Source organism: Hippocampus bargibanti, linkage group LG07 (assembly GCF_051943395.1).
Source record: "Hippocampus bargibanti isolate YZ-2025 linkage group LG07, ASM5194339v1, whole genome shotgun sequence".
Taxonomy (NCBI): Eukaryota; Metazoa; Chordata; class Actinopteri; order Syngnathiformes; family Syngnathidae; genus Hippocampus; species Hippocampus bargibanti.
In genome coordinates, this window is record NC_142740.1 from 467,501 (window position 1) to 481,215 (window position 13,715).

Consider the following 13,715-nt stretch of genomic DNA (forward strand, 5'->3'; position numbering starts at 1 on the left):
GCCTAACCCTAAAACGAAACCCTGATTTGTACTTGGAAAGACAAACCCTACTTTGAAGCCTCTCCCTTAGTTTTAAATCTCACAAACCCGAACCCTGATCTGAAACTCAAACCCTACTTTGAAACCTTAAACCTAGTTTGAAACCCCGTCCCTACTGTGAAACCCTAACCCTAGTTTGAAACCCTAACCCTAGTTTTAAATCTCGCCTTGAAACCCTAACACTAATCTCAAATCCAAACCCTACTTTGAAACCTTAAACCTAGTTTGAAACCCTGACCCTACTGTGAAACCCTAACCCTAGTTTGAAACACTAACCCTAGTTTTAAATCTCACATTGAAACCCGAACCCTGATCTGAAACTCAAACCCTACTTTGAAACCTTAAACCTAGTTTGAAACCCCGTCCCTACTGTGAAACCCTAACCCTAGTTTGAAACCCTAACCCTAGTTTTAAATCTCGCCTTGAAACCCTAACACTAATCTCAAATCCAAACCCTACTTTGAAACCTTAAACCTAGTTTGAAACCCTGACCCTACTGTGAAACCCTAACCCTAGTTTGAAACCCTAACCCTAGTTTTAAATCTCACCTTGAAACCCTAACCCTAATCTCAAAGCCAAACCCTACTTTGAAACCCCGACCCCACTGTGAAACCCTAAGGCTAGATCGCAAGCCTAACCCGAGTTTGGCGGGGCTTGACTCTGTCATGAAATTTGCCGAGTCTCACCGAGCAGCACGATGATGCAGATGAGGATCCCGATGACGGCGCCCATGCCCAAGCCGGCGGCCATGACGCGTTGCGCATCCACGCAGTCTCCGTGGCGGTCGCAGCGGCACACTTTGACGCGCAGGTACGACGTCTTGGACATGGGCGGGTTGCCCGAGTCGGTGACGACCACGGGCACCACGTAGACGCCGCGGGCCGGCGGGCCGGCGCGGGGACGCAGCTGTGCGTGTTCACCTGTCGCAGCCAAAACGTAGCGCTCGCTAGTTCGCTCTTGGCTAGCAATTTTCATTGACAAGGTCATCACGTAAACGGGATGGATCGTTTGCAGTTGCGGAGATGTTCAATGTTCTTACTGAAAGACTAATTATTCCAAGGGAAGGTTTTATATGAACACGGTCCGATTAAACTTGTGCTAGCTATGCGCTAGCTAGTACGTGCGCCAACGCGAATGTCACGTTTTGACAGAAAAAGGCGGGAAATGCGAACTCGCTGACCGCTGAGTCGTCCGAGCGTCCAGTTGCGTCGAATGTCAGCCGGACGGGTCGGTAGCTCAAAGGCGAAGGGTCCGGCGTTGGAACCGAGGTCCGCGTCGATAGCGGTGATGTTGATACCGCCGCTAGCCTCGGTCCTCTCGCACATTTCCACCTCCGGGGGGAAGACTTGCGGTGCGTTGTCGTTGATGTCCACCAGGTACAACTGAAGGGTACCCGTACCGCCGGCAGGGGGGACGCCTGCGCGGACAAAAACGTTAGCGACGGTGGCATTCCGTTCATCTGCGGCTGTTTTCCACTTTCGACAGACAATCGTTTTTTTCTCCGAGTAGAACCGACGATTCTGAGCGGAAGCGGAGAAGGAATTTGGGAACATTGGGAATAAATGGAAGTATTGTCAGGAGAGAACAGTACACGACTGTTGTCCCCCGGGAGTTTGAACGATGAGACCAACACGCCGTCACGAACTGGAAAAACGACACCGCGGCGTAGCGGAATGACAAAAAGCTACGTAGCCATCTGCATAGTCGAAGGAAAACGGCAAAAAATCATCAAGTAGATTCAGCAGTTTCCATCAAATACGCAGCGGTGAGCTGAAAATGCTAAGAAAATGGCTAGCTAGCGGATGGTTGTTTGCGTAAAATTGTTAAAATAACGCCTTGCTGTTGTGAGCTGAAAAGGCTAACACGATGCTACATGGGCTCGGATTAGTTACCTGAATCAAATGAAAATCAACAAAGGATTGTTCTATTTCAAACTTATTTATGGCTATGCGGCTGTTAGCTGAAAATGCTAATGCGATGTTACCCTGCGGTGGCCTTTTAATGTAATCATTTAATCTGTCCAAAAAATCAATCAACCAATCAACAGAGACCCCTTTACTTTATCTACTGCGGGGTGGTCGGTGATCGCTCGTATTATCTGGAGAATGTGGTGTGGTTGTTAGCTAAAAATGCTAACACACCATTACTAGCATAACCGACGTTTTCAAGTGTTTTCAAGAGGACTCAAAATCTGTGACTGTTGTGCTCGTTTTTGGTTCTGGTTCTCACCGTTGTCGGCGGCCATGAAGGTGATGTTGTACATGTTGTTCTTGACGTACGGAGATTCGCGATCCAGGACGGCGATGGTGGAGATGCGTCCGTTGACCGGATCGATTTCCAGCCAATTGGCGGGGTCGAACATTTTGGAGTACCTGCAGCGGTGAGATTGAGGTGAGGCGGTGCGAGAAAGAAAGGTTGGCGCGATGCCGCTGCGGTTCGTTTAAAAATTCGAGCGGTCGCAACCCAACAGAAAGATGCTAAAACCTGAAATAGCCTCCGTGTAAAACGCGACAAGCTAAAAACAAAATGGCGGTGGAAAAGGACAATGGCTAAAAACTCCAGCGCAAAAAGCCGTAGTACGACCCAAAAGCAGAATTGTAAGACGCCAACGGTAAGATCAGAGTAGTCAAACATCTTGGAGTCTGGTAGCGAGACAAGCTAGCAGAAAATGAAACCCCCCCCAAAAAACGGTGGCTAGCCGCAACCCGCCAGGAGGTCCTCACCGGACGGTCTGCCTCATGAAGCGGTCGGGGTCCTGCGCCGTGAAGGTGGTGAGCATGGAGCCGGCGGGCATACCCTCGTCCAACTTGATGGGTTTGGGATTAGGGCTGAACTCTGGACTCTCGTTGACATCCAGAACGCGGATGGAGACGGTGGCGGTGGACTGGCGCGGCGGGTGGATGCCGCGGGCTAGCGGGCCTTCGTTTTGCGCCTCCACGTTTAGCACGAACGAGCGAGTCAGCTCAAAGTCGATAGGCTGCGGAGGGACGGATGACGGACATCAGCGCCGCCGGAGACGGGGCGCCGAGGCTCGAGCGCTTCTGACCTTGACCACGGTCAGGAGCCCCTCGTTGGTGGCGGGGTCGGTGGGGATGGAGAAACGTCCGTCGGGGTCTCCGCCGACGATGCGGTAAACGGCGTTCCAGGCCGAAGAATGCGGCTGATCTTTGTCCGTCACCGTCAGGTTGGTCACGATCGCGTTCGGCAGGTTTTCGTGGACCTCGCCAAAGAACTGCGAGGAAAGGTCGGCCGCCCGGGCGCAGATCAGCGACGGAAACCGGCGCGGTCCGAGACGGGACGGGACGTACCGTGTCGGTGGTGAACTCGGGCGGGTTGTCGTTGACGTCGGTGATCCCGATGACGGCGGTGGCGGTGTTGGAAAGTCCGTACGTGGGGTTGCCTTCCATGTCGGTGGCTTGGATGATCAACGTGTACTGAGAGACTTTCTGGAAAGCAAAACCGGGGTCGGAAAAACACGCTACGCCAAATTAGCGACCGCCTGACAACGCCACACGCGCCAGCGTTCACTCAACCCGGAAGTCAATCAAATAGATAGAAAGCTAGCTAGCTAGCTAGCCAATAGATAGCTAATAGCTAGAAAGCTGGCCAACTATATAGCTAGCTATATAGATATTATAGATTATTAGATATTATCACGTTGCTGCTGTGAAATGTACATTTCTCCACTGTGAGACTAATAAAGGCAAATCCAATCCAATCCAATCCATTATATAGCTACCTAGACAGCTGATAGCTAGCTAGGCCCTTGAGAGTTATGAAAGGCGCCTAGAAATCAAATGTACCATTACTATTATAGCTAGTAGCCAGCTAGACAGCTATCACATAGCCATTAGATAGCTAACCAAATATCTAGCTAGATAATAGATAGCTAGCCAGATAGCTAGCCAAATTGCCAGCCAGCCAGCTACACAGCTAATAGATAGCTTAAAAATAACAAATAGATAGCTTGGTATCTAGCTAGATAACAGATTTATTTTACTTAGCTAGCTAGTCAATCAATAGCTAACAGATGCCTCGCTAGATAGCCAGCCAGCTTGATACCTAATAGCTAGCTAGCTAGATAGCGAGCCAGCCAGATAGCCAATAGATAGCAAATAGCTAGCAAATGTATTTTCTCCACCGTTGAATTAATAATAATAATAATAATAATAGTACATTTAATTTACATGTGTTGCATTGTATTTTGGACAGCTGCCCCCATTTCAAGCTCAGATAACTCCAGACCTATATAACTTAGGAATGAACTGTTTTTTTTTTCTTATGCAATCAGATTTCATCCGGTTTGAAGTTCTCATCTTCAAACCGGATGAAAGTTTACTCCAAAGACCCAGAGACCAGATCTGATCCGATTTCCTGGAGTTCCGACGGGATAGAATCCAATTTACAGTTCGCGCCGCCGACGATACGCGCGATCCATTTTCATTCACAGTCATTAAATTCCACGCGGCGATTTGCTCCAATTATGAAGCGATTCAATTCACTTCAAAATATGACAAGAGACCATTTCCTCCAATTACCGCGTAAAATGATGGACTTCCATTACCAGGTTGGTAGCGCGACATTTGCGCTAATTAGCGCGCGCTATCAACCACCCGTTGACCACGTCAAAATAGTTGGCTAATTTTAATTGTGGCGTTAACGGCTAACGTTCAGGGGAGGTGATGACAAGGCAATCAAATGGACATCCGTGACGGAGTGACAAAACATGTTTCGGATTTCAAGTTAGCGTGATCAGCTAACGCCATCGGAGTGAATTAGCCACGGGCGTCGCTAGCCTCCATCTTTTTTTTGACGGCGCCATATTGGCATGCAAATGACAAACGGCCAACGTGGCGGAGCGGCGACAACATTTTGCCGCCTCTCCTGGTGTCGGATTATGACTTGAAAGAAAGAAAGAAAGAAAGAAAGAAATGGCAATCTGTCTTAGCGCTGCGGGAAGCGCTTGCGGGCCAGACAGACGTTGACAGGCGGAGCTTCCATATGGCCACCGCACCCCCCGTTTCCCCAACACACACACACACACACACACACACACACACACACACACACACACACACACACACACACACACACACACACACACACACACACACACCTCGCGGTCCAGGCCTGCTGCCACGGAGATGATGTCACCAGTCTTGTTGTTAATGGTGAACATGTTGGAGGACGGGCTTTGGGGATTCTGAGTCAGGATCTTGTAGCGTAGCATCCCGTTAGCCGTCTTGGGATCATCCTTGTCCACGGCCATCACGGTCATCACAAAGGTCCCTGGTGGAAACGGGTGGAAAAACAATTCAATGGATTAAAAATAATGGATTGGGACTAATTACAATACAATACGATATATATTGATCTGGCAATAAAGCAGGAAAAGCGGACTTTGGTAACAACCCTGTGGATACTGGTCATGCAGACGACGTGTTGCTGCGCCGCATGGTTGACGTGGGAGTTGTTTAAAGGCATACAAAGACTGGAAGACGGAGGGGATGTTTTCATGAGCTTGTCTTGAATTTCCCATTATACGTTAGCATCATGCTGACAAAGTACACTTGACAAAATCGTCTTTTGTTTTAAGTGAGATTTTGTGTGCGCGTGTGTGCATGTGTGTGTGTGGAGGGTGGGGGGGTCTAGACTTTTTATATTGACTGTAATAAAAAAAAGTACAATGATATTTTAACCAAATTCACCACAGGAGTGAGGACTTTGAATGTTCTCATTCAAAGTCCTTACTCCTGCAGTCATTTCAGTTTCAAATCCATTTTTTTATTGCTTTGTTTTTTTTTTAAAGAAGTTGAAGTGGGAAATGCAGGTAGGGGGACACCAAGTGTTCAAATGTAACATTAGTTCTTCTCTAAACTTATCAAGGGTGGTCTTCACTCTTTATCTGGAGTTACCCGGACCTCACAAAAACGTTCAAACAGGAAAGTGTGCGTGTGTGTGTGTGTACCGGGCTTGGATCCTTCCGGAACGCTACCATTGAAGATGTTGTGCATGAACTCAGGCCGGTTGTCGTTCTGGTCGATGACGTTGATGTGGATCTCCACGGGGCTCTCCACCTGGTTGCCGTTCAGGTCCACGGCGTGGGCGCGCAACTGTGGCCAAGACATATACAAAAAATAAAAAACAAACAAAAAAAAACAGACATTTAAGGGACTGTCCGTTTTTTCCTCGACTTTGGAGATTGTCAAAGTGCAGTCAGTGCGGGTCATGCCACAACGCCCTTTTAGTTGTTTTCAAGTTGACGGCAAACAAAAACATAAAAAATGAACATTAGACTACGAGTACATAAGCACAACAACATAGACAAGTTAAATAAAGCTGCCTTGCTGTCACATTTCCATTCATTCATTCATTCATTCATTCATTCATTCATTCATTCATTCATTCATTCATCTATTTATTTTTGTATTTCTCTATTTATTTATTTCTCTATTTATTTATTTATTTATGTATCTGTTTATCTATCTAGTTATTTATCTATTCATTTTTGTATTTATTTATCTATTCATCTTGTCATTTGTTCATTTGTTTATTTATTTATTTGTTCATCTTTTTATTTATTACTGTTTATCTATTTAGTTATTTCTCGATTTATTTATTAATGTGTTTATTTATGTATTTATTTCTCGGTTTATTTATTTATTTATTAATCTATTCATCCGGTCATCTGTTTATTTATTTATTGATTTATTTATTCATTTATTTATTTATTCAAATGGGTAGCTAGCTACGTAGCCAGCTATCTAGATAGCTAATAGATAGCAAATAGCTAGCAGCTAGATAGCTAATAGATAGCAAAAAGCTAGCTAGCTAGGTAGCCAGCTCGATAGCTCGTTAGACAGCCAGATGAAACCTCTTTGTCACCGCAGTCCAAATCCGGCTTTTTTTTTTGTAATGTTGCTCCCGAGCCGAGCGGAATACATTTGAAAAAGTAGCAGAAGTCCTTCAAAAATAAATAATAATAATAATAATGATAATCCAGTGGGACGGCGTCCATGGAAATCACCAGCGTGTAACCTTTTGATGGCGAGCACCGGCGGAGCGCAAATCTGGAGTCGCAGCAGGGCCATTTGCATTTAAGACGCCTCATGAATATTCATCACGCTGGATGGCCTTGTCACAAGGGTGACGGGCCGCCATCTTTATTCAGCAGCTAAACTCAACCAATTACAGGTCAAAGGTCGCGAGCCAGCCCATGGCTTTATTCGTCATATTTGGCCTTTTTTTTTTTTTAAATTGGCCCAACGCTGAGAGGCAAGCGTTGGCGCCGCTCCTTTGTTCATCTTTGACGCCGATGCTGAGCCACAAAAAAATTAAATAAAATAAAATTATTATTATTATTATATTGCATACGTTGTATTTTATTGATGTAAAGTCCAAATGTTTATGTGTAAAGAATAGCTATCCAGTGGGACCTTGTCTTACGCACTTAATTGGTTCCCAGACAGAGTGTGTAAGGCAAAAAGTGTGTATCCCAAACATTAATTTCCCATAGAAAACCATTAAAATGAGAATAATCCGTTCCCAGGTCTCCATGAAATATAATTTTCAACTAAATATGCCTTAAAACTACAAACAATATACCTTATGTATGTATAATAAATGTGCTATTGTATTGTAATGAAAGAGATACACTGCAGGGTATAATAAAGTCCTTTTATTTATGTATTTGTATACTTGCTTGTAGTTCTACGGTGTTGTGAAATCACATTAAAGAATTAACCATCAGTACAAAGAACCTCTGTTTGGAATGGAAGCACAGAAGGCTTTCAAGATAACGTCAAAGTAGTACCTTTACGAATGAATAAAGACTGGAGATCTTTGAAAAGTGGTCTGAGTGTCCATCCATCCAGAACTTACATGAAAGTTGGGAATGTGCTCGCGGTCAAGAGGCTTGGTGACGGACAGCTGACCCGAAATGGGATTGATGATGAAGATGCCCGTCGGCGGCTGGTCGGCACCGGGACCCGTTACGCTGTAGCGTAGCATCCAGCTCTTGTCCCGGTCTGATCGGATCTGGAAGAGAGAGAGACAGATCAAGTACTTCCGCCATTTTGTTTCTGGGAATGTGCCCACCACAAGGTTTGACAACCACCAATGATTTCTTGTCGGTTGCCACGGCAACAGCGGATCGATTTCTTATTGCGTTTACGGACTTTGGCAACAACGTCATCGATACTTGTCAAGTTAACAATATGTCGCTGCTCTGCGCGGTCGACGTCGTAGTTGTTTCGAGGTGTACAATAACTGGAAGATCAATGGGACGTTTTTTATTAGCTTGTCTATGGAATTTCCCATTATAGGTTAGCATCAAGCTAACAAACTTAATTTTTTTGTTTGACATTTCACGCGCCCTTGTGAGTGTAAACAACATCTAAAAAGTACCGTCCGAGCTTTGAAATCCGCAATTGATTTCTAGTCGGTCGCCATGGCAACAGCATATTGGATTTCTTATTGCATTTGTAACGCCATCGATATTGGTCAAATAGACGATATGTCGCCGCTCTGCGTGGTTGACATCGTAGTTGTTTAAAGGTGTACAATGACTGCAAGATCAATGGGACGTTTTTCATTAGCTTGTCTATGGAATTTCTCATTATAGGTTAGCATCAAGCTAACTAACTTAAGTTTTTGTCTTAAGCGAAACGTGCGTGTGGACACCATCTAAAAAGTACCGTCCGGCGTTTGTCACCCGCCAACGATTTCATGTTGGTTACCACGGCAACAACGGATCCGATTTCTTGTTGCCTTTGCGCCCTAAACAAGATCGAGATGTTTTTTTTGCAGTTTTTCTTCCCCCTTGGCAGGCTATCCAATCGCTTTCGGGATGAATAATGAAAATGTACATCTGGCCGACTGGGCCCTGGCGGCGTGTAAGCTCGGAGCCAGGTTTAACCGCCACGCCCGGGGGGGAAGGGGGGGGGGGGGCGCTTTTCCTTTCGGATGGCTGCAACTGTCAGACTGCATTAAATTGTTCATCCGGGGCTGATATGTCAATTTGTTTGTTTTTTTATGTGTGCAGGAATGATCGGAATACATTGGTTGAATCAGTCAGGTGATGAAATACACTGATACCTTGGCTTACGAACTGAATTGGTTCCCAGACAAAGTGTGTAAGGCGAAAAGTCTGGATTCCAAAATTTTATTTCCCATAGGAAACCATTAAAATGAGAATAATCCGTTCCCAGGTCCCCATAAAACATCATTTTCTAATTTTCTAAGCCTTAAAACTACACAAAGTATACCCTATTTTATGTATAATAAATGTGCTATGGTATTATAATGAAAGAAATAAACTGTACAGTATAACGAAGTGGTTTTATTGACCTTTGTGATGGCTTGATGGAATGGAGTGACCTGTTTCATAAAGACTTGATGAGGAACGTAACCTTCTTCTTCCACCATTTTGAGGAAAAGGTGCTTTCTCTGCCATCATTGTACCTAGTTCCTCATCAATTGTGTTCTGTTTCGCTGGGTTGATCGCTTTTTCCATCAAGTGTACAAATGGCTTGTGTGGCTTGTTTGTGGAGCCTGATGGATGGGATATTTTAACCTTGCAGTCTACACTCTGCCTTTGAACTATCAAAGTTGAAACGAGTCCACATTTCACTGTTTTGTATCCATTTTCTCACGCCTGCGTGACCTCCCCTCACAACCGAAGACTGGGGGCGGGGAATGGAGGACAAACATGAGTTGGCTGCCATTTTGTTTTTAGGAGAACGGGCTCGTTCGCGAACGACACATCACTCATGGTGGCAGCTCCGTGCGTATCCCGAAAAATAGTTTGTATGCCAAGGTAAAGCGTAAGCCAAGGGCTTGGCAAAGCGACGTATGACTGTATTGCGGCGCGACGATGTGAAATTGTCTCGTCAAGCAAAAACAGGTTGCGATGTGTATCCCGCCAGCCGCCTGGCCCTCGCGTGTGCCTTACCCTGACAAGGTCCTCGGGGAACTGTCCTCGCGAGTTCTCGGGGACGTTGATGGGCGGAATGACCCAGTCCCTCTTGACTCGCCGCAGAGCACCGTCGCCCCTGACGACCGCGAGGCCGCCGGCGCCTCTGCGCCATGGAAACAACGTCTTCATCTCCGTCTTCGTCTCCGATGCACGCTGAGTCAGTGTTGCATCATCGGGTTTCACCTGCGACACCAGGTAAACAAGCGTCATGCACTGCGCACACACGTAATAATACTACTACTACTCCTACTACTAATAATAATAATAATCCATTTAATTTTCATAGCGCCCCCCGTAGCGCTTATTACGATACTATTTCTATGCACGCATGGAGAAAATTACATGCGCGCAGGGTCGGATATATCGATAGTCCCGGTTATATCGATATTTTTTCCGACTCCCGAGAATATCCATATCACGAGACTTTACTACGTATTGCATTTTATTTTGTACATCTGCCCCCATTTCAAGCTCAGATAACTCTAGAACCAAATAAGGTAGAAATGGACTCTTTATTCTACCTAGTGGGGTATCTAACATTGAATGTTGATGTAGTCCTAAAAGTCAATATTCTGTGGGTCCTGGAATTGGAGCGACAATGACAAAAACCCGGCACGGCAGTGAATGAGTTAACTGGCGAAGCGGATCCGAGTTCGGGTCGGCCTACGAATACGAGCGGTTGTAAACCATTTCACGGCGGCCACGTTTTTTGCTCATGGTGAAAACGACCTGAGCTCCCAAGAGCTCCATTTGCCTTAATTGTTGCTAGTCAAAGCGCCGTAGCGGTCGTAGCGGCGAATGTTGCTTTGCTGCCTGGCGGGCTAAATGCGCGCTTATTAACACGATCGTCCGCAAGACGTAATAACACGTGGCTCTTTGACTCGCATTGTGTCTGCGCTCATCAAAACTCCGCTATTGGCTAGCAACCTAGCTGGGTATCTATTTGCTATCTATTAGCACACGTAGCTATGTAGCTGGCTATTTATTAGCTATATGGCTATCTAGCTTGTTAGCGAACTGTCGAGCTGGCTATCTATTTGCTATCTGTCTAGCTAGCTAGCTATGTAGCTGGCTATTTATTAGCTATTTTGCTATCTAGCTAGTTAGCTAACTGGCTATCTATTAGCTATCTGTTAGATAGCGGGCTAGCTTTCAATCTATTTGAGTCACTTCCGGGTTGAGTGAACGCTGGCGCATGTGGCTGCCGCTTCTCACCCGCAGAAAAACCAATCCTGTGACTGTAAAGTGACCTTGAGAGTTTTGAAAGGCGCTTATGAATTAAATGTATTATTATAATCTTAAAAGTGCTCTCTGGTTGAGTTTAGACCCCGCAAACAAACAAAAAAAAAAAACAAACCAATGTCTCTCACCTGCCCGTTCCTTTCGGCGGAAGGCTGGACGACAAGGCGGACTTTGGTGTTCCAGATCCGTCTGGTGAGAGGCTCTCGAGCGTAAATCAGCGCCGTTTTCTCCCCCGGTCCGGCGCCATTCAGCGCGTAGACCACACCCTCTTGGCTTACGTGGAAATCGGACGCGTCGTCAGCGTGGAGACGCACCTTCCCGCCGCCGCAGTCCCGGAAGCTCACTAAAAAAAGATGGATGCGAAGGTTGACATCATACCAAAAATACGCGAAACACGGTGAAAACGTAGCAGATGTAGCGCATATGCTAAAGCTGCTGGTCCTGTCGTTTTGATTTCAACAACATTTTCATGGTTTCGCAGTCGCGCGTCGGCGGCGTCGACGCGCCGTGTGATGTGCTAATTAGACAAGCGCTCCAAAGTGGGGAAAGTAAATCCATTTAATCCTCCAATCAAAAACAAGGCGTCAGCGCCGTGAGCGCCGTCAGCGCCGTTAGCGCTGTTAGCGTCGTCAGCTTTGTTCTGCTCTGCAGCCCGCCGCGCGCCATTTTAGCTTAATTGCAACCACTGTTAGCGTTCGCGCGTCTGTTTAAAAAAAAAAAATCATATTTATATAGGTAGCTATCTATTAGCTGGCTAGTTAGCTTTCTATTAGCGACTGTATCCTGTGACTGTAAAGTGACCTTGAAACCTACTGTATCTATTTGCTAGCTAGCTAGCTTTCTATCTATTTGAGTTACTTCTAAGTTGAGTGAACGCTGGCGCGTGTGGCTACCGCTGCTTAGCCACAAAGAAAACTTATCCTGTGATTATAAAGTGACCTTGAAAGTTTTGAAAGGTGCTTATGAATGAAATGTATTATTATGTAGATTATTCCCCCCGTCATTGTTCATGACAGTCCGACATTTCCCATGATGCATAGGTTCTACGCCGGCGTGGAAAAACAGGCACGCCGACGGATTTAACACACCGCATGCGCCGCATGCGAGCGCGGGAAGAAAGTGGAGCGGAACAAAGGCGATGTCGTTGCCACGTTGCCACGTTGCCACGTTTGGCTCGGGACGCTGGCATTGGCAGAGGAACAAGCAAAGGGCCTCACGAGACACACGCGGACGGAGAAGGAATTAAGGGTCAGAAAAGTCGCCAAACATAGCGACAAACAAGCTCTTGATGATTAGGAAAGTAGTAATTGGAAGACATGGGGGATGAGTAATTCACACTTCCTTTGGACGACATCTACGTGTCACAATATGGCGACGGAGCATGAAATGAAGCTGCCCGAGTCACTTCAACCTAGTTCCTTGGCAACACAGATGGCGGTGCAAATGGCAAGACAAAACTCCTCAATTCACTTAGATTGAAATCATTGCTAACAGGATGACACCAGGTAGCGGCTAAGCACCGGACAAAGCTTCCCAAGTCACTTCAACATAGTTCCTGGTCCAAAGAAGAAGACGCTAGTTGGAAGAAAATGACGACGACAAGCAACTCAACTCACTTCAACCTAGCTCCTTGTAAACAAGCTGTCATTGGATAGCAGCAAACACCACACCAAACTTCCCAAGTCACTTCAAACTAGTTCCTGGTCAAAACAAGAAGACACTGGATGGCAGAAAACAACTACGCCAAGTTCCTCAACTCACTTCAACCGAGTTCCTTGGAAAGAATCTGTCATCGAATAACAGCAAAACGTGACACCAAGCTTCACAAGTCACTTCAACTTAGTTTCTGGTCAAATTTATTGATTAAATGTATTTCTGTATTTATTTATTTAAACATTCCAATGTATGCAAATACACTTGACATAATCCCGCCCCTTTGGCAGAGTTTCTCCGCCCACGACTTTGAAGCCAGGCTGGGTGAAGATCCATCCTTTTCAAATTGTGCCAAAAAATGGCATCAATTCTCCTTTGAAGTCATGGGGGGGGGGGATTCAGGCTAACGGCTATTGTGTCAATTACGACGCTTAGGTGGCAAGCTAGCACAACAAACAGAGCGAGGGTCACCTGAACGCGTTGGAAAGCACACCGAGACGGACTGTGAAGAGGCCTGCCTCCGCGGAATGTTGATGGATGGGAAAAACAGGGAACGTTGGCCACGTGTAAAGATGGACTTTCGCACGCCAAATCCCGCCGTGGTGGAGCGTGCTAGCTAGGCTTAGCGGCACAAAAGAGCCGTACGTTTACATCAACGCGCAAACACACAAAGTGCAAAGATTAAAAGTCAACAAAGGGAAGTTAACTGGATTAAAACCTCCATTTTTTTTCCAAACCATTTTTCCCGCCGCTAAATAATCAGAAATACTTTTCAGGCTAGCGGCGTGCGAGCGCGACAGCTGGC

At 46.0% G+C, this 13,715-nt stretch overlaps 1 protein-coding gene across 2 annotated transcripts in view; it reads right to left on the minus strand.

Annotated features, from left to right (window-relative positions):
• Nucleotides 1-13,715, minus strand: part of LOC148895025 (cadherin-2-like) — a 37,380-nt gene that overhangs the window by 5,605 nt on the left and 18,060 nt on the right. For both annotated transcript variants that reach the window (XM_089000696.1, XM_089000697.1), the window contains exons 3-13: nt 11,386-11,600; nt 9,992-10,198; nt 7,921-8,076; nt 6,008-6,152; nt 5,156-5,328; nt 3,348-3,485; nt 3,086-3,271; nt 2,763-3,016; nt 2,269-2,411; nt 1,220-1,456; nt 726-959 (exon numbers count right to left, since the gene is read on the minus strand). In XM_089000696.1, the coding sequence (XP_088856822.1) occupies nt 726-959; nt 1,220-1,456; nt 2,269-2,411; nt 2,763-3,016; nt 3,086-3,271; nt 3,348-3,485; nt 5,156-5,328; nt 6,008-6,152; nt 7,921-8,076; nt 9,992-10,198; nt 11,386-11,600 (2,088 nt within the window). The remainder of the gene's footprint in view (nt 1-725; nt 960-1,219; nt 1,457-2,268; nt 2,412-2,762; nt 3,017-3,085; nt 3,272-3,347; nt 3,486-5,155; nt 5,329-6,007; nt 6,153-7,920; nt 8,077-9,991; nt 10,199-11,385; nt 11,601-13,715) is intronic.